We start from the raw sequence: 25,600 nt of genomic DNA, 5'->3' as shown, positions 1-25,600 counted from the left end.
ACCTTTAGGGGCTGGACTTCGTCTCTTGTTTCCTCATATTGTGACCAAATCCCCTTTTTTCCGCCCCCTCTCTTTTTTTCCCAGCAGTTCCCACTCTGTGCTTCCACTTCACTAAGATTGATTATTTTCCAGCTTCTGCCACGTTGCTGTTTGTGTGTTTTGGGACCTACACACACACACACACACACACACACACACACACACACACACACACACACACACACACACACACACACACACACACACACACACACACACACACACACACACACACACACACACAGAGGTAAGCCTGTGTGGACCTTGAACAGACAAGGACTTCTCTGTTAGCTGTCATCATGACACAGACACTGGGGAGGAGGGGGGGGTCACCCTGACTCGGCAGTGACCACGCTCACTCTTCAATGAAAGCTGCGCCCCAAAGGTCAGCCCTTCACCATGAGGGTGGGGATGAGTTGTAAGTGTCCCCGTCCAAATGCTTCCCCAAGGTCCCACTCAGTTCAATTCCCACCCCAAAACAGAAAAAAGCAGGAGAGGCTGGTTTGTGGGCGGGGAGTATGATAATAGCCTCCAGAGGAAGTGAGCACAGTGTAGTGGAATGTAGTTGCCATTAGTGGGAGTTGAGTTGACGCTGGCTAACAGCTAGCCTGCTATGGTGAGTCTGAGCTGAGACGCAGAGGAGAGTGATGAAAACATGCCTCACTTCACTGTGGTACCGGTGAAGGATCAGGCTCAGGCCAGCTACGACAGCCTGGAGGGGATTAACTGGGTTGATTACAGGGATACTGGACAGGACTACCCTGATCATCAGGACACTGTCAGCTCTGATGGTGAGTCTCACAATTTCTACACTGCCCGCTGTCTCTCCGATTGAACAAAAAAGTGGCTCATCTAAAAAGTTTCAGAGTTGAGAAAGTTTCTGAAAAGTGATACCTGACATGGACTGGACCCAGCGGAGTGTGGTTGAAATTACTTTTTCTCCTGAGAGTATTATGGCCAGCTGCTTGAATGGTTACCATGGCAATTATCCAGGGCCAGAAGACAGTATATACATGATGGTCAGTTTCTGACAGCTCACTTTAGGTGAAGTTTGAGAAAGTCTTTCTCTGTTTAATCATTCTAAATGAGTTTTTCTCTCACTTGTTGAACAAATCTGATCACATAGACACACAACTTAGGGAGTGCTAAGCAACAAAGGGGAAACAATGAGATGGGTGAGAACTGAATGGGGGGGGTTTACAAAGGGGGTGGGGTTGGTACTGCCGCCACAAGAAAAGGCCTCAAGTGCTTCCACGCACAAAAGATGAAGCTCTCTTTGTACCAGAGAAGGATGTCCTTTCACAGAGAGGACTAGATTTCTCCGATCTTGCTTGTCTGCCTCAGCATGTCTCACACTATCACCCGCCTGGATTTTTTTTCTTTTTTTCTCAGTGTTGACACAGAAAGAGTGGGGCCGGTCTCTCATGGAATAATGAAGGGGGGGGCAGAGAAAAGACAAGGAGAGCGGCAAGAAGTTTGTAGCTCGGGGCAGGATTATGTGGGAGCAAAGTTTGTGTGGGCTGAGGGAGCGAGCCTATTGGGAAGCAGAGTTTGTCTTTATAAAAGACACATGCTATAGGCGTGGCATTCGAATGAAACACCAAAAGCTGTAAACGGTCCAAAAAAAAAAAAAAATCTGCGAGGATCACAGTTCCCTGTTGTTTATGAGTTTCTGAGTTTGTAAGTGAATGAACCAGACTTGTCTGGGTAAAGGAGACATGTGCTTCTGCTGTGTGGTCGTGCATAAATGTGTGAGAGCCTCAATTTTCAAGAAAACATTACCATGGAGATGAGATGAGACACGCTTCGGCGAGCCAAGGGCTTAAAGTGGACTGATACATGAAGCATAACAAGAAAGATCCTCAGCACATGTTGACCCAGCTGCCGGCTTGTATATGTCTGGAATGCGTGGAAGTCACCCAATGCTTCTTCGTGATGTTCAAGCATAATGCCAATGCGAGTTGGAGCTTTTATGTTACTGTTAAAGGTGGCTTGAGTGTTGCCTAAGCCAAACATCACTCCGCACACATGGGTCATGATGACAGAGAGAGAAAAACAGATGTCCTGAAATAACCCTCAAGGGTTTTTTTTTGGGTGAGTTCCCCGCAAGCCTGGAACTTTTTAACCCTATCTTCCTGCAGTCATAATTCTTACTAACCCACCCGAGGAGAGCTTCCTGAAGTATGAGAACAACAGCAAGCAAAATAGTGGACGGCTGCAGGGGTGACTGTCGGCTGCTACAAGTTGGAAATGGGTGCAAGAGGGGAGAGGAAGCAGTGAATCATGATTTAGTGCAAAGGGCAAGCTGTGTCATAAGGTTTAAACAAAAACAAGCTTACAAATAGAGACTCATTTTATTTAATTTCGACTACCTTTTTTTTGTTTGGAATCTAGACTTATTTCCTTCATGTATTTTTTCTGTTTAGCAAACGTAGATATAGACTGAAGGAAAGCAAATGTCCTAAGAATATCCTTGTGTCTTTACATTTCCTTGGAGATGAAACTGGGAGGGAGAGTGGTCACTGTGGAAAAAAGCAGGCTGGATGATTTCATCATGGGAGTGGCGTGCTGGGCTGTGTTACATGTTGTATATCGCAGTCAGGAGCAAGGAAGTGACACAGTGCAGACTCTGTCTCAGGCCATGAAGTCAGTACTGTTCAGCACAGGACACGACCAACATTGCGATCTTTGTAATAGGCCTCTGCTTCAAACCCAGAAATAGCAGCTACATTTCAGGGGGAAAAGTGTGTTGCACGTTCCTTGTTTCTCTCTCTTACTGCTGCAGAAAAAAAGAAAAAAAATCTGCTTTTATCTGTATTTTATTGCAGCCAACAGGCATGGAGCTTTGCGATGCGACCCATAATTAAAGCTTTGTTGTCTTTGTTTGTATTGTTAAACCAACAAAACCCTAAGATTTCTCAACTTTTTCTCTTAGCTGGGATTTTCAGTGCGCCACAACCCTAAACTGGATAAAGTGGTTTACTGTAGAAGACCTTTGAAGTTTTCTGAAATGTTCTTGTGTTTTTGTTTTATATCGACTTCTTTGGAAAGCTGAAAGTGACATTTCCATGCTATGTCTATCATCTGCCCTTCTACTTGTATATTTTCCAGTTTTAATAAAAAAAAGTCGTTTCCATAGTGTAACATCAGAGTTCACCTGTAGATTTTTATTAATCCTATTGAGGCTTTGAGGTTTGGCAATAAATAGCGACTGATGGGCAGAATACTATTGACATCAATGAATTAATAAAATAACACATAATAGTTCAAAGTTCCTTCTTCTGGAAATCCCGCCAAATGGTGGGGTAGTGGTTAGCACTCTCACCTCACAGCAAGGATACCCCATGTTAGAGGCTCGTTGGTGGGATTTTGCATGATTAACCCACATTTGCGTGTTTCTTTCTACAGTATAAAGACAGGTTAAATAATGATTAAATTGAGCGTGAAGTTTAAAGAAGATTAAATTAAAGTGTGAATGTGAGTTTACGTGATTGTCTGTCTTTGCATTTGTAATGGTAGTCTTGTGAACTGTCAAGGGACCCTGAATTATAGTGACTTGGTATAGAAAATGTATGGATTTATAGGTGTTTATAATGACAGATGACACGTTTCACTAATATTGATATAATGACTCATAGTGAGAAGGTGTGGGTTCAAATATCAGACTGGGATCTTTCTGTGTGGAGTTTACATGTTTTCCCCTTGTGTGCAGTTCAGTTAAACTCACAGGACAGAAAACACAAACAACCACATTGAAATGCTCTCTTGAGCTGAATGTGTGCCAGGAATACACACTGAATTGATCCACTGTTAACATTAATCAACAAAACCTCCGGCAATAATTTCTTCCTGTGTTTCTGGGGAATGTAACAGTTGTACTGTGCCTCCTGTAAAGGGGAAATGATGTGGCAGTACAAGTTTGTCAAACTCAGCAGGTCCTGGGGAGTTTGTGCAATGACTGGTTTATTTGGAGAACGTTGCCATGTGTTGCCTCTCTAATTCTGGAGAACATGGTGATCATTCCTGTCAAGCTATCTGGGATGCCACTCTGATAGGCTTCCAGAGATAAACACTTTACTATGAAGTACAAATGTGGCGCAGATGACAGAGTTACAACAACGTCAACACAAAACACTACACATCTTTATAGGCACACAATGCAAATAGTGACAGTTACGTGTATCGTAATACTGTTTGTCTTTCAAACAGTATCAGCTCTTTGGAATGTCTTGGAGAGTGCAGGGAGGTTTTTGTTTTCCTGTGGTTAGTAATTGCCATTGGCTTCAGCTTCTGTTGTGTTTGCAATCTGACAGAGTGAATTACCAAAAAATTATATGTACCTTTTGGGTCTTGATCTTTTTAATACTCTTCAAAGATCATTGCAAGCAGGATCCTGCTTTGATTATTTATCACACACAACTTCCTTTGATGCAATTTTTGCAAATGTAATCATCAGTTATTTTGGTTCGATCACCTCATTCACATGAGTGACAACAAGGCTGCAAAACATCCAGCAATAGAGCCGGTTGCTGCATGGATTGCTTCCACTTCTCCAGTCACCAGAACAGGTAATTAATGACAGCCGAGTGTGCAAGGTGCCATTCAACATGAAGGTCAGACGATAGTAATGATCTCTAAAGATCAAAAAAATAGTAGAGTGACAGACTGAAGACTGATACACATCACTATGACTATATTAATTAAAAATAAAGTGACAAATACCCAATTCCATACTAGTTTGAACTCCATATCTGATCTCATGACCAAGCAAATTGAAGTCCAGTATGTAACTCTGTAAACATGATTTGGCAGTAAAAGTGTACTCTTAAATATATTCTTTATATTAGGTTAGACAGAAGTGTTCAGCCTGCGAGCAAACCCGGGTGGGGAGGTAGATTTTTAGTTTTTTGTCCTATCCTAACACATTTTCCTGAAGCAGGGCCGTCTGCACATCCAATGAAAGCACAGACGTTTCTGCAGGCATCCAACAATGGCACGGTTATAATTCATTCAATGTCCATCGCTATCCACCGTCTGCAATCAGCAGCTCTGGAGCCTTTGTAGAGTGTGAAGGTTTCACACATTTATATACAAATAAACAGCTGAAGTGGCTAAAACAGTCAAAATGGCTCAAATCCCCAGAAAAGGTCAAAAGGAACATAGCCTGAACAGCTGAAACTAAGAAATAAATCGAATATCTAAAATAGTCAAAACTGAAAAAAACTGATCAAATGATTAAACCTGCTAAAATACTAATAATCAAATAACATGTCACCATTTGTATCAGATTGAATGTCAGACACAGTTTGATAGATAGAGTTGCTAAAACCATCCCCTCTCATATCAGACACTCTTTTGGTCAAAAAGGTTGCAGACTCCTGGTTTATACCAAGTGCATGCAATTCTTACCAGACCACACAATAAAACCTGAGACTAAGACTTTTATTAAGGGTAAAAAAAAACAACCACATTGTGAATCTGACGTCCAGACAAGTCATTCACATAGTTTAACTGTCAGTTGTGTAACCAGTAAGCCATTTGTTGACAATTGTTTTATAACATGGGACAATGCCTCAGTGGCAGCATTTATCAGTGTTGGCCTTCTGATAGTTCAGAACACTCTATCAGGCGGATTGTCTTTAACTTACACAAACCTTTGCAACATGACGGATGAATGAGCCAGACACACTGGTGCCTCATATTCGTCTGAACATCTTCTTTCTCGACCCACTGAGCCCTCTGGGATCACCACAAATCTAATTCTGAGAAGGTTGGGTGTGTCAAATGGCAAAAAACTAACTTTACTGATTTGAAACACTCATATTTCTTACACACATAAAAAAAAAAATGATCAACTGGCGTCATGTATGAAAAGTGTATAAGAGAGGCAACATCTCTTTGAAATAAAATCAGGCAGCGCTTCATCGATTTTTATTAAAATGTTCCTCAACTTTCAATTGCAAAGTTTGTGAAGATCTTAGCATCTGCAGTTCAAAAATGTCAACTAACAGATTGTGGCGTTATCTTTGGACGCCATATACTCAAGTTAGTAGTCAGTGTTTAGGATCTTCAGGCCTTCAAAGTTTTTCTTGAGAAACTCCTGAAACAGACACACATTCCTCCTAATCCCGATGCCTCTGGTTACGGGTTGAGGAAACCAACGTGGTGTTTTGGTGATTTCTCCATGAATTAATAAGTACCAATCGTCCGTATGGACTCTGTGCAACTCATTTAAACTTGGTTACAAAGAACTTCCTGCGGTGGATGTGTTTATCCATTTGCTTTCCAGACACTGACTTCCCCGTTTAGTTCATTTTGTATTTTAGGAAATTGCTGCACGATGCACCCCTTCCCGCCCACCTTTACCCCCTGAGTTCGTCAGACTGAGCTGCCATCTCCTCTCATCATTAGTGCACATCAAAGATAATATGTTTTGCTCTGGGGCTCAGCAGGTTAGCATTCCTCAGCTCTCTTCAGATTCAGCTCCACATGAAACTTCGCCATTACAGTTAAAGTTGGCCTATCGCTGTAATAGAATGACATTAGTTGTTGCCACAGGCTAGGGAGGAGAGGGAAGTTAAATGAAACCATGCTACTTTTATAAACTGCAAGAAACTGTGCAGTTTGCTTTTTGAAAATGGGCCTTGTTTTCTTGAAAGAAGATGATATGCCAAAATGGTAAGAATAGATTAATAAAATTTCATAGAAAATGTAGGCTCTTTGTCTCTAAAAGAGGAACACCAGTGCCTCGAGGAGCCTTATTCTTCTTTCTAACACTCTCAAGCTTCTTCTTGTATTATAAAATGTTTAGTATTGGTATGTTGACAGTAGTTCTTCAAATCATCCATCTACAACATTTAGCATCTATGCACAACGTTCTATCGAAAGTAAACATTAAAAAAAAAGAAATTATGAAACCCTGTCATGATGTGCATGCCACCAGATTATATCCTTGGATATTCCTTAGTTACAATGAAGGAATCCTTTCAGTTTTGGTGCAGTGTTACTAACATCTGTCCTGCCTTCAGTTTGTACCCATGAGATAATCATGTCTTATAGTGATCACATGTCTCCAGGTTCACTTGGATGTGTCTTGTTATCATAGTAATGCACCACTCTGCAGCATGACGTTAGCTTCGTGACACACACAAACACACAATGACAGAAGAGGGGCTTCGTTTTTGTGCTTCTTCAACTCCTCCTCATGACAAATGAGTCATGAAAAGAAGATATTTAAATAATGTCAGCAGAGCTGGAAGAGCTGGATGCTTCATTAGCTTGTTCTGTGTCTTACATGAGTAAACTTCTTGAACTTTTGTGTTATTTAATGTACATGTATGTATAGTTGACACTGTGACTGCAAAAATAGGGTGCTTGTGTACAGAAATGAATCAGCCCTTGTAAATAGACCCTGTACAGACAACTGTCTCCAGCAGATAGAAACCAAAACCTGCTCCAATGCAAACAGGTGCACTGAAGCAGGTTTGCAGGTGTTTATACTTTCACACTTTCATCTTTGTATCGTGTGAGCAGCTCTCAAGCAATGCAGCACCGTTGTGCTTGACGTGCCTTGAGGACTAATAGTGTAGAAAGAAGAGGGGTGTGTATATATGCAAGTGGCTTTGTTTTTTTCCGCACACTTAACCGAGCATACACCCTCCAACCAGAAGTAATGAGGTGAATATTCTTGCCAACTAACTCCATGCAGTGTAAGCTAATCCGGATGACTTTTGTGCCTCTCTCAGTGTTAAATCTTAAATGTTTATTAAACAGGAAGTTTTAAAAAGAGGCCTTTTGTAAACCTTAAGAAGCTAATGGACAGTGATACTGTTTTCCATTTATAATCGGCTTTAAAATGGCAGGGTTTGTTTTTTTTTCTTTTTGTTTTAATTGAACATTGAGAAGACCCCACAGTGGTTTAGTGCGCACACTCAATACTTCATTCTGAGTACTTTGAGGCCTTCACACATTCAGCTCCAGCAACCTGCAATCTGAATTCACATCAACTCAAGAACATTGATGGATGTGTAGATGAGGGTTTTCTGCAGCAACCTGTTTTGTGGGTGTTAACTTTTAAATCCTCATTCTCTTCTTTGGGAAGTTTCCTTGATGAAAACTTAAGAGTTTAAGAAATGATTTGACAACTGGTCAGGAAAGATGGATTTAGATGTGAATACGCAACAATATCGATGTCAAAACATGTCTTGAATATTGTGTTTAACTGTTGCTAAAGTGTAGAATTAGTTGCACCGAGACGTATCACAGCGTTTTTGTTTTTCGGGAGTCAGTAAATAAAGTTGTCAGTCTCAAGCCTTGCAGTTATAATTAGCTCTGGCACTCCTGTGTCACTAACTCATCACAGAAAAAAGTTCAAGAATGGATATCGGGGTTATTATTTCTGGCTTAAAATCACTGCTTTCAATCAAATAAAACTTTTGCTGTCAAAAAGGAAGTGAAACTTTAAGGTAAATTATTATAATTTTTATTTCCATTTTTCATTGTCACACGTCAACCTTAAAAGTTTGATTCTACACAGGAAAAGTCTTGAGAAAGTAAAAGTCATAAGTGCCCACAATGATACTCTTCCAGAGACAGCCCCTTCTGCAATTGTGTTCGTACTGCAGCGCGCTCTTTGATCTCTTTGCTGTATCCGTGAGTGGATTTGGAGGCGGCCACACATGACATGTCAGCGCACGTTGCTGTAAAAGCCTCTGCTGTTCTGCGCTCACAGCACGACTCCTGCCCACCTTCATAACAAGCCAGTTAATCTTTAATATTTTCAATTAGGCATTTAATGTGTGGTTATTAACAAGAGAACCCCCCCCCACTGTCACTGCTTATTGTTAAAGTGAGTTTTATGTTTACTGTCAAAAAAAAAGGAACAAAAAAACCAACTGGATGAACTATTCTGGGCGTGAGAGCAGTGACCTTCAGAGCTCAGATTTAGGGGAAAATTAGTTGCTTGTGTTGCTGGCGGCAAATGTTTGAACTTTTATCCGCGGCAGTGCTGACTCATCATTGCAGATAAAGTGTGTCAGACATGTAGCATGTGGGACAATGCCAGCCCACAAGCAACACCCAAAAGGATGACTTAGCAAAGTCTAGAAATAAGAGTGACTGTAATTTTCCAATAAAATGTAGTTTGTTGTGTCCAACCATAATGTTTTAGTTTGAGCGGCACTTCTAATGCAACACTACCCAGAAACAGAGCAGATGATGTCAGTGATGTCGCAGTGAAAACTAACTTATTCAAGCGAAAAATTACAAGTATTGAAACTATACCATAGATGTGTTTCTAAAAACCTGCATGCTTTTGCCCACATTTGTCTGAATGGAAAACAGAGTAGCAGGCAGGATTTCAGGTGGGATTTTTTTTCATGTTTTCATCATTGCTTTTTAGTGATTAATGCATTTAATATGAACATCTTTATCAATAAATCAAACAAAAAAACAAAACATTGAGACTTGTTAGTAGTTATTGTGTGTGTGTGTGTGTGTGTGTGTGTGTGTGTGTGTGTGTGTGTGTGTGTGTGTGTGTGTGTGTGTGTGTGTGTGTGTGTGTGAGACAATGACCTGTCATTGACTGCAAATGTATTTATATAAAGTCAACACTAGGAGGCAGTGTTAGAATTGCTTTCCACTCCTCAAAATCCTTTTACACTTTGTTGGACAGAAATTTGGCTTTCATTGTTTCCACTAATCACCTCATTTTGACCTGTAAAATACAAGTTTTTGATATTTTTTTATACAAATAATGTGCCGTTATTAGCTATTAGCAAACATTGTTTAATATTCGAGGCATTTGAAGCACCTGTGCATTTTTCTCATTGTGTTGCATAGGTCTGGCTCTTGCATCGATCTGGAAAAATAATGTCATTATTCATTGCAATAATTATTTCATTATAAGATATTCACAACTCCATGTCCATTGATACACCTTCGACCTAACCAGTGACCTCTAAGGCATGTTTGAAAAATGAGTCAAGGGTTATGATTAAGGGTTTATTAATTAAGATGAGATTACATCCACAAGTCATTTCGAAGTCCTGTCAAGTCCGTGTGTGGATTGTGAATGTTTCCTCCCCCCTTCCAACGGCCCCCTTCAGTGTGCACTATGAGTGAGATCAGTCCTCTGAATGAGTTTTCACCCTGGGCGGATGGGTGTCCTGGATAGTAATCGACTGCCTCCTGAGCTGTGAGGCTGATAGCGCTGCGTACCAGACTGCACACGGTGCATAGCTATGCTCACCCACAGTGATAGCAGCAGCAATGGGACACAGAACACAGGTGAGTGAGGACCACCGCTGACATTGGGCCTGTGCACAAAGCTGGTGTCCTCTGCACAGCTGACAACACTTTTCTTTCTTGTTTCATGCCTATTTTGCAAGTTCTTTGTTTGTTTGTTGTTTGCCTTCTTGGGAAATGAATGTGGGATCCATAATGCCACTGTTAAAGTTTACATGCTCCAATAACCCAAGGTTGGGCAATCTCTAGGTAATGAGGTGTGAGCGTGCATCTGAGTGTTAATGTGTGCGCAGTAAAGTTTGTGCTGCTGCTTCACATGCAGTAATTGCCCCAGACGCTGTGCTCATCTGTGTTTCGCTTCTTTTCTTCTGAAGCACAATTTTAACGAGAGTGAAATCTAATCATATGCCTGTTTATCACCTGGACGTTGCTTTGTCATTCGCCCTGGCTTTTAACGGTCGCTGTTCACTTCACTTTTTCCTCACGATTTGTGTTTACTGCTCAGAAGAGATGATAAGAAGATGAGATGTTTCGATTAACAGTAAAAGCTGGAAACGAAGCTGCAGTTAATATTAATTTCCCAATGGGGATTTTTTTTTTAATCTCATAATGCCATACTTTTAACAATCCTTTTAATCTTTAATTTGATTATGAAATGCTTTTTTTTAATTTACATTTTTTTATCTTACAATCAAGCAATGCTATTTTATTTTTAATGCTCATTCATGGTAGTTGTATCCATCAGTGCTTGTTAATTTCAATTAACAGCTTGCATAGAAAAACAACCACATGTTGTCAGTGATACTATCTGCATGGTCCGAATGAGTATTTTATAACTTCACCAGGACAACGTGCCCGTTTGGCTCAAGCTAAAATGAGTTTACGGTTTCTTTCTTTCATTCACTAGGACATGGGAACCACAAAGAAGACAGCCCGTTTCTCAACAGCTCTGATTCTGCGAGCAAGAAAAATGACTTCTATGACAGGAACCTGGCCTTGTTCGAGGTTTGATCATACTACTTTCCAACAGCTCCCGCTGAATGACCATTTCAAGTGAGTCGTGTGAAATGAACCTCCGCCCCCATTTCTTCTGTCTTTTCTCCCAGGAAGAGCTGGACATCCGGCCAAAAGTTTCCTCTCTGCTCAGCCGCTTGGTCAACTACACCAACATCACCCAGGGAGCCAAGGAGCACGAAGAGGAGGAGAGTGCCGAGGCCTCACGTAGGAAGACCCCCAAGGTCAGCAGTCTGAGAAAAAAAAAATCAAAAAATCTCGGGAACACACTGGCTTACTGTTGTCGTCAAGTATACAATGCACGGCTGGCTCGCTCCGGGCCTCAATAACCAAGTTATTAAAGCTTGTTGACTGAGTGTCTGTGTCTTTGTACACTCTGCAGTTAGACTGTGCCCCTGTAAGAGTCTGATACGAGCCAAGGGCTGATAACACGGCTGACCTTTAAAAAGTACATCAATCTATAGTAATGATCAATGCACTTGTTTCCTGAAATGTCATGCTCAATACTCTCCCCTCTCTATTTGCTCACCCCACCTCCCTCTCTCTCTCTCTCTCTCTCTCTCTCTCTCTCTCTCTCTCTCTCTCTCTCTCGCTCTCTCAGTCTCCCAACATGGGCACTCTGATGGGCGTCTACTTGCCGTGTCTCCAGAACATCTTCGGCGTCATCCTCTTCCTCCGACTCACGTGGATCGTGGGCATGGCCGGCATCATACAGTCCCTACTGATTGTCCTCATGTGCTGCTCATGCGTTAGTATGCCCACATACGCACATCGCTGCACCTCGTCACGCGAGTGGGGTTGCCTCAACCCCCTTGTGAGAGGCATGTGGCGGCTTTTTATCGCAAATCCAGACAATCAATGCACGTGTTACGTAAGCAGCAGCCAGTGTGTGCAGACCGTGACCTCTCTGCATGGAGTGATAGTGGAGTGAGTCCTAAAATATAAAGATAAGTTGAGTTTGTTCTCTCGTCCCACCGCAGTAAGGGTATGATAATGTTTTAATATAACGCCAGTACTTTGGGCAGTAATGCAGTAGTAACTGATTCTTATCTTAAATTAATAGCAGTTTCTGTGAGCCTATCTATCGTTGCAAATTAAACTAGTTGAGGAGCTGCTGCCTCTCCTGTTGTAGAATTGCAGCTTTAGCCCTCGCTGGAGATTTCAATCCACCGTTGCTGTGATTTATTCTCAGTCTGAAATGATCTGCATGTTTTGTAATGAATCTCAGCTGTTGTATAAATATCACTATTTTAGCCATTATCTGCACATCACCAATATTGAAGTGAATTTACTTGAACGTACAAGCAGGTTGCAAGACATGGCATTCCCATGAACACTAAAGAAATGGTTCACACATTCAGAGACACTTACAAGGGAACATAAGTTACAGATTCTTAGTTTGATTTTTTTTCAAAATGCATACTAAATATAAAAAACCATATTGTTGAAATCAATATTATATATATATAATCATATATATCAATATTTATTCACCAGGAGGTTGTTGTACTCGTCGTGTGTGAATCATTTATGTTGATTTTGCATATTTTTTTATTCTTTCACAGACGATGCTTACGGCTATATCAATGAGTGCCATTGCTACTAATGGTGTTGTTCCAGGTAATACTTTTTTTTTCTCATGTTGATTTTATTATCTATTTGTATTAAATGTTGATTGTTTTATTGTATGGATCTGTACAGCACTTTGGGGCAGTGGCTGCTGTTTGTAAATGTGCTCTATAAATATTTTTTTTCTTGACCTTGACCTTGACCTTGAATACTTTTATATATATATATATATATATATATATATATATATATATATATATATATATATATATATATATATATATATATATATATATATATATATATATATATATATATATATATATATATATAAAATATATACACCAAATTGTCACTTGGTTCTTCTCTGTGTTAAAGTGTATGATCCTACATTTATACTTCACTAATGTATGATCAGTTCTGTGGATGTTTTGGTAACTCTGTGACCCCCCACCATGGGTCCCTGTCGTAGGGGCACCGGAGTTCAAGCAGCTCGCAATTTGTCTGAGGACATTTTCAACAATTGAAAGCAGACCGAACAAATTCCCCATGTCTCTTATTTAGAATGTGCTGATGTTCTGTATGTCACCACAGTTTGGTTTTACAGTACTGTTTTGGCAAAATGGAGATATAGATTTTATTACATTATATTTGATAACAATTTATGTCGTTGTTACATTTCATCATTACATATCGAGCTCTAAAGTTGTAGAAGCAGTTGGCGTCGGCGTTGTTACAGTTTGATTTAAAAAAAATGTTTTAATTCAGGCTGAAACAACTAGAGAAACGTTAACGCTAATATTTTTACACTCGCAGCAAACAGAGATTTGTGCAACACAAATTAAAAGATTCCTACAAGCTTTATATGTATAACCGTTATTGTTTTCTTTTGTAGCCGGAGGTGCTTACTTTATGATTTCACGGTCCCTTGGCCCGGAGTTTGGCGGAGCTGTTGGGCTCTGCTTCTACTTGGGCACCACTTTCGCCTCTGCCATGTACATACTGGGGGCTATCGAAATCTTCTTGGTCTGTTCAAACATTATTCTTCACTTCAATTGATCATATTTGGCTGCTACGTGTCATAAGCTCAATGCAGTTGCAGCAGTTTTTACCTACCTCTCATATCGTTCCCTCTCCAGAAATACCTGGTCCCTCAGGCAGCCATCTTTCAAGCCACGGAGTCCCACGGCAGCGACAGCGCCATGCTCAACAACATGCGTGTATACGGCTCAATATGCCTCAGTCTGATGGCCGTGGTGGTATTTGTGGGAGTCAAATATGTCAACAAGTTGGCCTCGCTTTTTCTGGCCTGTGTCATCATCTCGATTGTGTCCATCTATGCTGGAGCCATCAAATCCATTTCTCATCCACCGGAATTCACGTACGTTGTTGCTGCAATAGACAGCTTGTGATCGTTATTAACGGAAACCTTCATGTAGAATTAGAATCCGATGGGGCGAGAGAGCACTAATTTTTGAGTATCATAGATGTGTTCCATAGTTTTATATTACGCTCCTTGTTTTCATATTCTATTTGTCAGTTTCCATCTGCTACCAATTACTTGCTCACAAAGTGATTTTGAGCCACAGATCATTCCATAATCATCAATGACATTGCGAGCAAATAACTCTGAATTGATGGCTGTAATAATGCAAAAGAGCTCCGTGGTGATGATTATGAAGATGTTAGAAGCAGATATGATGGCGATGTACGTCGTAACATTGTCATATTTTCCATTGTTTTATTGCTGTAGAATCTGCATGTTGGGCAACAGGACTTTGGTGAGAGATCGCTTTGATGTGTGTGCAAAGACTGTTATGAACGGCAACATCACAGAGCCCAGTCAGCTGTGGGAGAGATTCTGTGTGCCAGGAAACATGAGTAGCGCCCAGTGTGACGACTACTTCACCCAGAACAATGTGACAGAGATTCAGGGCATCCCTGGACTGAGCAGTGGGATTATAAGAGGTAAGACAGGAACATGATATTGTTATTACTATTATATTTGCATGTCCACCCATCCAAACCTGCACCATCCATCAATCTTCCACACATGACATTGCTGTGGCGACCCCCCCCCCATGATTTCATGATTTCTCTTCCCAATAGCTTGTGAATAAGACCCTGAGATACTAGAACTCCTCCACCTGTGGAACCTTTCCAATCTCTCATCGACTTTGTTTTGCATCGTCTTCATTTTGTAATTCAAAAACATGAATATCAAGCAGAAAAATGAGACTCCAGGGGTCCTCATACATTTGTTTTGGGATGTTGACCATGTGACAGTTGAGGTCATGATCATCACAGCTCCTTTGTTTTTTCCTGAATTTCAACTAGTTTCTGTAAAATTCCGAGTTGTATTTGGCCTCAAGCATTACTCAGAAAAATTACTCCTCATACATCCCACAAATAGTGAATACATAATAAATTCATCAAAGACACATGCATTGCGATGTCGGAAAATACGTGACGTGTGGGTGCAAATTAGAACACTTTACTAATATTTTTGTCAATAAGAAAGGAGCACATTTTCAATTTATCACACAAACTGAATTATTGCAAACATTTCATTTAATTTTGGGAAATAAAAAACACACTATATTGCAATATATTATTTTAGAATATTTTATTATTCAGGTCAAATCTTTTTCCTACTTTATGTTCAAGAATTGTGTGATTCGCTTCTGCTGCAGGTAACATGTGGAGCGACTACATGCTGAAAGGGGAGATCTTGGACAAGGCAGGGCTGCAGTCAGTGGACACTCCCAGTGCCATGGAAAACATGTACATGTACGTTTCAGCAGACATTGCTACATCGTTCACACTTCTGGTGGGGATCTTCTTTCCATCTGCTACAGGTACAACCGAGTTACAACGCAGACAATTCCTTTCTTCTTTAATATTAAGCATGTTTCTTCTTTTATGTTTAACTTCCTGTAAAACATAGTTGACGCTGTATGATAAATGCTTGAGAGTATGAGGTGGTTAAATGGAGGCACAAATTAGACAATGATTAAACTTTTCCCTGAACTAACCAGCAGGTGGCATTATTGTACAGCCTCAAATCGTCTGTTTCAGCTTTCGTTCTGTCTGTTGCAGGAATAATGGCAGGCTCCAACAGATCTGGAGATCTCAGGGATGCTCAGAAGTCAATCCCCATAGGAACTATCTTAGCTATAACCACTACTACACTTGTTTGTATCCTCACTTTGCCTGCACAACCTTCTTCCGTCTCAGAGAACTGGAAGCAGATTTGAAATACACGTTTCTGTGCGATTATAGTCCTTGACAAGTTGCATTCAGATATAAGTTCAGTTGTCCTGTTTGGAGCCTGCATAGAGGGAGTCGTCTTGCGGGACAAGTAAGTTCAAATGAGTCCATCAGAATACTTTTTTTTTTTTTTTTTTAAACAAGATTCTTGATCATAGGCGTCAATCACAACCTTCTGTACTTGCAGGTTTGGTGATGCAGTGAGAAAAACCTTGGTGGTTGGGACTCTATCTTGGCCATCTCCGTGGGTTATTGTCATCGGTTCCTTCTTCTCCACTGTTGGGGCGGGTCTGCAATCCCTCACGGGAGCTCCAAGACTTCTGCAGGCCATTGCCAAGGACAACATCATCCCCTTCCTCAGGGTGAGAGAGAACAATATGAAACACTCTTCTCCTGAGACCATTGGCATCGTGTGAACATCGCTATTTCACGGTTGTCACATGTAGTATTTTATTTTGACAAATAATCAACAGTCATAATGTTATGTCAATGATGACATTGACCTGCAAACTATAGGTGGAAAAAAATACTTGAGTGAAAATAGTATATGTTTAAATTTTTTTTAAACATATTGTCAAGCAGGCATTCAATTTAACAAATGTACATATAATCAGAGATTTTCTCTCTTCCTCTGTGATTAACTGTAAAAATACTGCTAAGAAGTTTTGAATTTTACTTCAAATTGTGGGAGTAATCTGAAGCCGCTTATAATTTGAAAAGTAGCAAATGAGATCTCAAGTATAAGTATCCGTAAAATTTAGTGGAGCATTCAAAATTAAGAAGTAAAAATGCAAGTTTCCCCCAAAAAACTACTTAAATACAATATAATGGATCATTTCATCATTTCCACTCCTGCTACAAACCATTCAGCTCCAGTGTCTCTATTCCTGCAGTGTTGCTGTAGTGAAGCATAAGAAAAAATGAGCAACAATTTGCATTTGATTTGCACGCTTATCTGATGGACTAAACAAACAGGGAATCTTGTGTGAATAATTTGAGCTTCTCTCCCAGGTGTTCGGTCATGGAAAGAGCAACGGAGAGCCGACGTGGGCGCTGCTGCTCACTGGCCTCATCGCCGAGCTGGGAATCCTCATCGCCTCGCTGGATATGGTGGCTCCTATCCTTTCCATGTACGCCTTACACACAAACACTCGCACGACTCATGCTCTTGTGTCAAAGAGCACTCGTAACAATTGCGCTCAATCTTTTTCCATCAGTAGCGCCACTGTTATATTCATATATGTGTATCTGCTGTACCGCCTCATTCGTGTGCTGCTTTTTTATCCATTGTAGGTTCTTCTTGATGTGCTATCTCTTCGTGAACTTGGCCTGCGCAGTACAGACTCTCTTACGCACACCAAACTGGAGGCCGAGGTTCAGATATTATCACTGGTGAGTGACGGCAAATACCAGTGTTTCACATATTTGTTTATACATTCTGGCATACTTTGCATATTTTATTGTTTTTCAGTTCAGGCTTATTTAACTATATCATATGAGGGAGGATTGTTTGGCCATTGTTTTGGCGCAGGCCCCTTTTACTCCGATGCAAACACATAATTCCAGTCTTTATGTGTCACTCCCGCAGGGCCCTGTCGTTCCTTGGCATGAGTATGTGTCTGGCTCTCATGTTCATCTCCTCGTGGTATTACGCGATCGTGGCCATGGGCATTGCCGGGATGATCTACAAGTACATCGAGTACCAGGGGTAGGTCTGGAATCTAATCAGCCATTCGCTCATCTTGCAATATTGAAGTCTTATCATTGTTTGTCGTGAGTGACGTGCGAGTATAAACATGAGATTGTGTCCTTGAAAAACAGGGCTGAGAAGGAGTGGGGAGACGGTATAAGAGGACTTTCCCTGAGTGGCGCACGCTATGCACTGCTCAGGCTAGAAGCAGGGCCGCCACACACCAAAAACTGGAGGTATGACTCCAACACCTGTTTGAGTGTTACTGTTTAATACTGACGATCTGCTTGGATTTATATGTTTAAATACAAATGTTTACAGTCAGACATGACAACAAGGTTGACAAAATACATTAAAAAACTATCAAATTGTGACTACAAACATTGGACATCGCCATAACTGAACAACACATGTTTTGTCTCCCAATGCTCTTGAAAAGTATTAACATTTAACTAATACATTATTTTAAATAATTCGTCTACTGGTACTGCTTCATCATCGAGTTGAGTGTTGTGGGCTGCGGAAGCCAATCCCAGTTCTTTCTTTAAGAAGGGTACATTATAGAAAGTGATGAAGAAGAAAATTAACCACTGCGAGGTGAGATGCCAAAAAAAAGCGTTACTCTAATATATTTTTTTATAATTTAATTAAAGGAACAAAAACCTTTACTTATATTTATTGAGATTCATGGAATAGTTAAAAGAAATATGCAAATACTGTTTTCATACTCCAATATATCCTGATATTAAAACAAATACTTTGAGCTTGTCTTTGACTAAAATGTGAATTACTTTATATTTAAATAGATGCATGATGTTTTGTTAATTTAAACATTCAAGAGAAAATGTAATAAAGGAAAAAAAATCCTGAATTTAAACAATCAACCAGAAGATTCAGTGTGTCAATGTGTTTGTTAAAATGTACTTCTATTATATGTGATTTGTTCATTGCGTCTTAAGTGACGATAGAAATCCGCAAATGATTAAACTTACAGATTCTGTAAGATTGTAGCTCATATTCAGTTGAAGGTCTGCAGGAGAGAATAATTGATGAGTACAAAGTCCCACCTTTCATCTATCATCGTTCCATGTGTCCTGCTGACAGAGACCAGTCTTCTTTTAATAGACGATTACCTGCAGTCACTCTCTCTCGCTCTCTCGCTCTCTCTCTCTCTCTCTCTCTCTCTCTCTCTCTCTCAGTCTCTCTTCTATACAGTCACATCTCATTCAATATGGCCTGAGGAGAAGCAACAACCTTTTCTAACCGTTAATATCTCTAATACAGTCTGTTATTGTCTTTATTTCAGACCTCAGCTGTTGGTGTTGTTGAAGCTGGACGAGGATCTCCACGTCAAATATCCCAGGATGCTCACTTTTGCATCCCAGCTGAAGGCAGGAAAGGGTTTGACCATCGTGGGCTCTGTCGTGCAGGGTAACTTCCTGGACAGCTATGGAGAACTGCAGGCAGCTGAACAGGTAATTGCTGGAAAGGGGCAGACAATATATCGTACTGTCCTCTATTGTACTGGACTGCTGACTGTGCCAAGGGTTATTGTTAGCCCAGGCAGTTTAAAAAAAACTAAACAAAAACAAAAAAAACCCCACAATGAAGCATTGGGTTTTCACAGTGAATGTAAAAAGTCAGAATTTCCTAATGTGTATAACATTTTTTTAAGCAATGGCAATAGTGTATAATTTCACTTATTCAAATGTTGTGTGTGTGTGTGATTACAAACAGTACTTCACTGTGACATAAAGGTATTTCAGACAATGTGATGTGTTTGGTGAAAACTCAAAGATGTCTGCTCATTGTTAATGTGAAATAATGTTTAAGTAACGTTCAGTTCACGCTGTACTGAGGCAATACTATATCAAAAGACATCTTTATAATAAGGTGTGGTGCTCTACATCGAGGTGCTGAAGGTGAATCAGTGCAATTTCAGCAGTTCAAATGGTTCATGCGGTTTATAATCTAAACTGAACGATTCGCGCTGTATTAACAATCCATTTCCACTTCCAATCCAATTCCAGGCGATCAAGAATATGATGGAAATCGAGCGCGTCAAAGGTTTCTGCCAGGTTGTGGTGGCTACCAAGGTGCGCGAGGGCATCGTCCATCTGATCCAGTCCTGCGGTCTGGGAGGGATGAAACACAACACGGTGGTGATGGGCTGGCCGTACGGCTGGAGACAGAGCGAAGACCCCCGTGCCTGGAAGACCTTCATCAGTAAGAGCCTCAATGACACTCCAGTCATATAACATTAAAAAATGCTTTAAGGCTGTATATATCCATACGTTGTAACTTTGTGTTGATATTAACTTTAGAAATTCTATATAAACCTTTACATAGTGGTTAGCGCTACTTCACCAGCAGACTAGACGAAGTACATTGGGCAGAACTGACACATCTCATTAATCGAGAGTGAAATCTAAACAATTAACTCTAAACTCACACTCACAGAATGCATTTCTATTTAATACAATTAGCTATGGATTTTCCGTGCTTTCAAAATTTTAATATTATAGCAAACAGCAGATCCATGGGGAAAGAATGACGTCTGTTGAGAGGAAAGTAAATGCTATTGTGAGTCTCTGCAGCCAGTGCAACAAAGATGGCCTTGTGTTTACATTTCTTTTTGCATTTTGCAGTAAAATTGTTAAGCGTTTTGTTTAATCATTATTTTCACTTTTAATGTATTGTTTTTTTTTGTTTTTTTTTTTAACTATGTCCTTCCCCCTTCTTTAATAACAATCTGGACCTTATACATAGGTATCAGAGAGAAATCATCAAATCTGCTGCTACAGTCTGACAAACCTAATATTTTAATCATAGTAAAATGCCTGACTGAATAATCTGAGCTAATTCTGATCCAGTGAATTGCTGCTTTAAAAAAAAAGTACTTAATTTTAAGTGTGTTGATTCAGTTTAGCTTTAAATGTATATATTGATGATGCATTCCTTTCACTTCAATAATACTTGACTCTCTCATGAGTTTTTTTTTTTTTAAACTGCTGGAAACATATCAGACATGTGAAAAGCTTACGTTTGTTTGTTACTGCGCTCATCATTCATTTTCCAGATATTCAATAGTAAAAAAAATCAATACGCACAGCAAATAAACGGTGTTCAGAAGATGTACTCCAGTGTGCTTAATGTACAGAGTGTAGTAAATTCCTCAGCTTCCATGTTGTGTTAACCACCCAGACACAGTCCGCTGCACCACCGCCGCCCACCTGGCCTTGATGGTGCCCAAGAACGTCTCCTTCTATCCGAGCAACCACGAGCGCTTCACAGACGGCAACATCGACGTGTGGTGGATCGTCCACGACGGCGGGATGCTCATGCTGCTGCCTTTCCTGCTCAAACAGCATAAAGTGAGACGACAGAGCTCAGTAAACATATATTGCAGATTCAGCTTACAATAACTCCGTTTCAACGTTTTCACGGCGTCTCCATCTACATACGTATGTGTTTGCTGCGTTTTCGCACGCAACACATAGAATAGTCTACATTCTGCATCCGTTTTAGTCAGGAAGTTTGCTTTTTATGGATGTTCGTATCTACTATCTTCAGTTTACATTATGCACGTTGATAAAAAGCGAGGTTTTGAGCCTCACGGCTATATTTGCATTTTAGGTGTGGAGAAAATGTAAGATGCGCATCTTCACTGTGGCCCAGATGGATGACAACAGCATCCAGATGAAGAAAGATCTCGCCACGTTCCTTTATCAGCTGAGAATTGAAGCCGAGGTGGAAGTGGTGGAGATGGTAAGATTTCTCACACAAAAGCTCACTTGAGGAAGAAATGATTAATGACAGGAAAGTTTTATTTTCTTTCTTATTTATTTTTGATAGAATCAACTAAAAACTAAATGATTTTGACTCAGAAGTTAAAGCTGCACCTCGAACTTGATTCAGTTGAAACCATCGCTTTTATTTGTTCAGGAAAACAATGCTTCACTGTCACATTGCCGATCTGTCACAGGCCTGTTAAAGTCGGTAACGTTGTGTTTCTCCACTGGGACTCCAGCATGACAGTGACATCTCGGCGTACACCTACGAGCGAACATTAATGATGGAGCAGAGGTCCCAGATGTTGAGGCAAATGAGGCTGTCCAGTGCAGAAAGACAAAGAGAGGTGGGCTTTTGTTTTTCTTCCCATTTGCTTGTTTTGCATGAGCCTGAAAATAAGCAATTTACAGATGTAAATGAATAATTAGGCCTCCATGCCAGCAACAGCTGTGGACTGCAGGCATTTATTTTTCAGGGAGTCGTTTGTGGAATTCATTCTCATTAATACAATATCTCAGGGATGCCTTGTGGGAACTTGATTGCATTTGATTACATAGCCTTTCACTCCCACTCTGTGATTCCATTATGATGGTTCACCTTCACGTGTGTGTGGACTCATCTTCAAACTGTGCATGCATTATCCTGTGAACTGCAACATGAACAGGTCATTGGTCCACTAGAGGTCAGTACCTTTGAGAGGATTTGCATTTTATTTATTTATTTATTTATTTGTCTGTCTGTCTGTCTGTCTGTTTATTTGTGGATTTTGGAACGTGTACAAAAGACAGAGAAAGAAACAAAGAGAAGCAAACTCGATTTAAAATATACACAAAACTTGTAATTCTTCATACAAAAAAAAATGCTTTTTAGCAGGCCACTGCTGCTATGGGACAATAGAATTGTGAAATCTACATCAAATGTAAATAGATTTACAATAAGTTGTGAATTTTTTTTTATGTACTTTGGTCAATAACTTTAAAGTATTCCAAAAGTACTTTTAAAAAAATACCCCAGCAATGCGCAAAAGTTTAAAGTCTTTTCAATGAGGACCCTATAAAGGGTTAATGTATTGTCGATCTGAACAAAATAATTAACTGAGGTTTAAAATGTCAAAAGTAGGCACGTAGTGCCACGCAGGCATCACGCTGAAATCCGTTCACTTTGCTAATTGGTGGAAACAAACTACCACAACAATGCAGTAATATTAGTTTTAGCATCAAGGAATGAACTATCTCTGTGTGGCCTGCAGGCCCAGTTGGTAAAGGACAGACACTCGTTGGTGCGCATGGGGAGTCTCTACTCAGATGAGGAGGAGGACGTTGTGGACGTTCCTCCGGAGAAAGTTCACATGACATGGACCAGAGAAAGGTGCGAGGCTGAGAGGAAGAATAGGAACAACGCCCCGGAGAACTTCAGAGAGCTCATGAGCCTCAAACCGTGAGTCCAGTCCAGAGGTTTTCATCTCCGTGTGCATCCAACTGACTTCTGTCGGTGTTGAGCTGCAGTGCAAACTTGTGTCTTTTTGGTTGCCATCCAGTGATCAATCCAACGTACGTCGGATGCACACGGCCGTGAAGCTGAACGAGGTGATCGTCAACAGGTCCCATGACGCTCGACTGGTGCTGCTCAACATGCCGGGGCCGCCTCGGAACGCAGACGGAGATGAGAACTGTATCCTTTACCTGAAAGAGCGTCAAGAGGTGGTGGAATCTGTCTCTCTGTTCTCGTCTTTAACCTCCCGTGCCTCAGATATGGAGTTTCTGGAGGTGTTGACTGAAGGCCTGGAAAGAGTGCTGCTGGTGAGAGGCGGAGGGCGAGAGGTCATCACCATCTACTCTTGACCAGCTAGACACTGCTTCAAAGGGCTTCTCCATACATTCCCCCTCTGGATAAAACACAGTTTTTTTTTTTTTTTTGGGTAGATGCATAATTTTTTACACTTTTGTATGAACGTTTATGTACAAAAGAGGTTCATTCTATTCTTGTAGAATATTTGGATGTCACAGTGTACATATCTACCGGTCTGCTCTGTCTTTACAAATGAAAGCTCCCAGAGAATTTAATGCTTGTTTGTCAAACAAAAACCTTTTCTTATTTATAGGTCGCAAACACTTAATAAATCTTTATTTGACAATTTGGCAGACAGAGCTACTCTGAGTAACGTACGTTTTATCCGTGTAATGTTAATATAATCCCAGAGTTTTATCCCTCAAACAGCTCTTTTTATCTTTGGATTATCTTGGAGGCACACGCTTGTTTATTTATTTATTTATTTTCCCCACCGGCGATAGAAAATATGTTTGTGCAGGTGATGTTGGCTGGAGTGTGCGAGTGGGCGCAGAATCGGGTTTGTAAATATGCAGATGGCAGAGATCACGAAGAAAGTTATAATTTATAATTGTGTTGATGTTTTGGGAAGATATTTGTGTTTTTTCTTAATAAGAGGATAAAAAAAACCCTGCAGAATGGTCTTTAAACTGTTACGTCTTTACTTTTTACTTTTAACCAGCCTAAAAAGTTTACCAGCTTGAAAAAGAAAGGATTTATTTAATTTAAACACGTGTTTCTCTTCAAACTTAACTTTCATACGAAAGACGGAGTGAATGTTTGTGACTTTTGTTGTGGCTGCATGCAGGTGGTTTTTGGATACTACAGAACAATCCAATGCAACTGGGATTGGTTTTGAAGGGCACTTGTGTGTGTGTGTGTGTGTGTATATATATATATATATATATATATATATATATATATATATTAGAATTCTTTTCCTGGAATTAAATTTCAAAATATTTATGTAAATTGGGTTACTTGAGGCGGTAGATAGGATACACTCCTTCCTTTGGTGTAAGTGCCATCTCTTCTGCAGATATTTTTGACGTTAGGAGGGATACAATTGCAACAACAACAAAAAAACCTCACCAGCAAACCGGCTGAAACCCAATCTTGCATGAAGGTCTCATTCTGAGTACTGGTAGCAAAGTTTGTTGTTGTTTGACTTCCTAATGGACTTCTTTTGCGAAACAGCTGTTAAACCGGTATACAGTTTGCGTTTTAATGACACATTTTTATTCGTATTAAAGGAACAGGTGTTTCTCCTTCGATTCAAGTGTTGAATTCAGCTCAGATACATGAATTTTTCACGTCTAACTTTTCACAGCATTTTGCGATCGGGCCTACAACCCTACACACACTGTCTGCAGCAGTTGTCAAGACTTAAGGACTCATATAAGCCAGCTGTGTCTTCTATGTAAGGCTTACACAAAATACTCTTCAGTGCTGTTAAACACTAAGACACAAAATCAGACAGCAGCAAATGGAAGGTTGGAGTGCTTCAGCCCTCTTAACCTGCCGTCATCAGTCACCCAAATCAATGTTTTCTCTTCATGATTCCTTGACAGAGTGATACTCTCCAAAATCAAAAAGTTTGTGAGCAGCATTTTGCTCAAGTTTTATCACAGCTCTTTTGGTTGTGTAAAAAATTAACATACCCACCTCCAGGGATCTTACCCGTGTAAAATCCCATCAGTTATGTTGGCACTGAATACTGAGTCTCTGTTTTCACAGCGTATTTTCATTGAGTTGCTTTGAGTACCTGCTGTTCTCTTTAATCATTTGGGTTTCAGTTTTTTTTGTGTGTGTAGACATTGCAATAATGAATTTGTCTGTTCAGCAAATTAATTGAGAGGAAAATGTTCATGAAGTTTTGTAAACCTCGATGTAGTCAGGCTATAAGATGAATAAAGAAGCAAAACAATTGCTTTCCAACCTGTGGGCCCCCGGACTATTTTGTCAAAGCACAACATGCAACTAAACACTATACACTGCCGGGGGTGTCGTGGTTTGCTTTCTCATCCCGTTGCAAAAACATCCACCACAACTTAAAAATGCCCAAAGGGATCTGATGGCATTCGCCCTGTTATGGAGTCCAAGGTGTACTTGGACCTCATTCGTATTGATGAGCTCAAGCTCCAAACAAACCCA

General features: G+C 40.3%; 1 protein-coding gene across 1 annotated transcript; it reads left to right on the top strand.

Moving 5' to 3' along the window:
* Positions 1–625: 625 nt before the first annotated feature.
* slc12a4 (solute carrier family 12 member 4) lies at positions 626–25,378 on the top strand. The gene is made up of 24 exons (XM_080496198.1): positions 626–830; positions 11,192–11,289; positions 11,391–11,522; positions 11,900–12,046; positions 12,864–12,918; positions 13,763–13,893; positions 14,007–14,248; positions 14,621–14,835; positions 15,561–15,725; positions 15,967–16,065; positions 16,171–16,228; positions 16,325–16,499; positions 17,149–17,267; positions 17,431–17,529; positions 17,726–17,845; positions 17,959–18,063; positions 19,134–19,302; positions 19,858–20,053; positions 21,032–21,201; positions 21,464–21,595; positions 21,858–21,965; positions 22,869–23,056; positions 23,157–23,290; positions 23,369–25,378. The coding sequence occupies exons 1-24, from the start codon at positions 695–697 to the stop codon at positions 23,458–23,460; spliced, it is 3,285 nt and encodes a 1,094-aa protein (XP_080352324.1). The 5' UTR covers positions 626–694; the 3' UTR covers positions 23,461–25,378.
* The last annotated feature ends 222 nt before the right edge of the window (positions 25,379–25,600 follow it).

This window comes from Blennius ocellaris (assembly GCF_963422515.1).
Source record: "Blennius ocellaris genome assembly, chromosome: 1".
NCBI lineage: Eukaryota > Metazoa > Chordata > Actinopteri > Blenniiformes > Blenniidae > Blennius > Blennius ocellaris.
This window is presented reverse-complemented; position numbering and strand designations above follow the sequence as displayed.

Bases quoted from the DNA above. Each gene is read 5' to 3' on its own strand.
- slc12a4 (XM_080496198.1), top strand. From the start codon at position 695: ATGCCTCACTTCACTGTGGTACCGGTGAAGGATCAGGCTCAGGCCAGC. The intron at 13,894-14,006 runs GTCTGTTCAAAC...TTCCCTCTCCAG, and splicing joins GGGCTATCGAAATCTTCTTG to AAATACCTGGTCCCTCAGGC. The intron at 16,066-16,170 runs GTATCCTCACTT...AGTTGCATTCAG, and splicing joins AACCACTACTACACTTGTTT to ATATAAGTTCAGTTGTCCTG.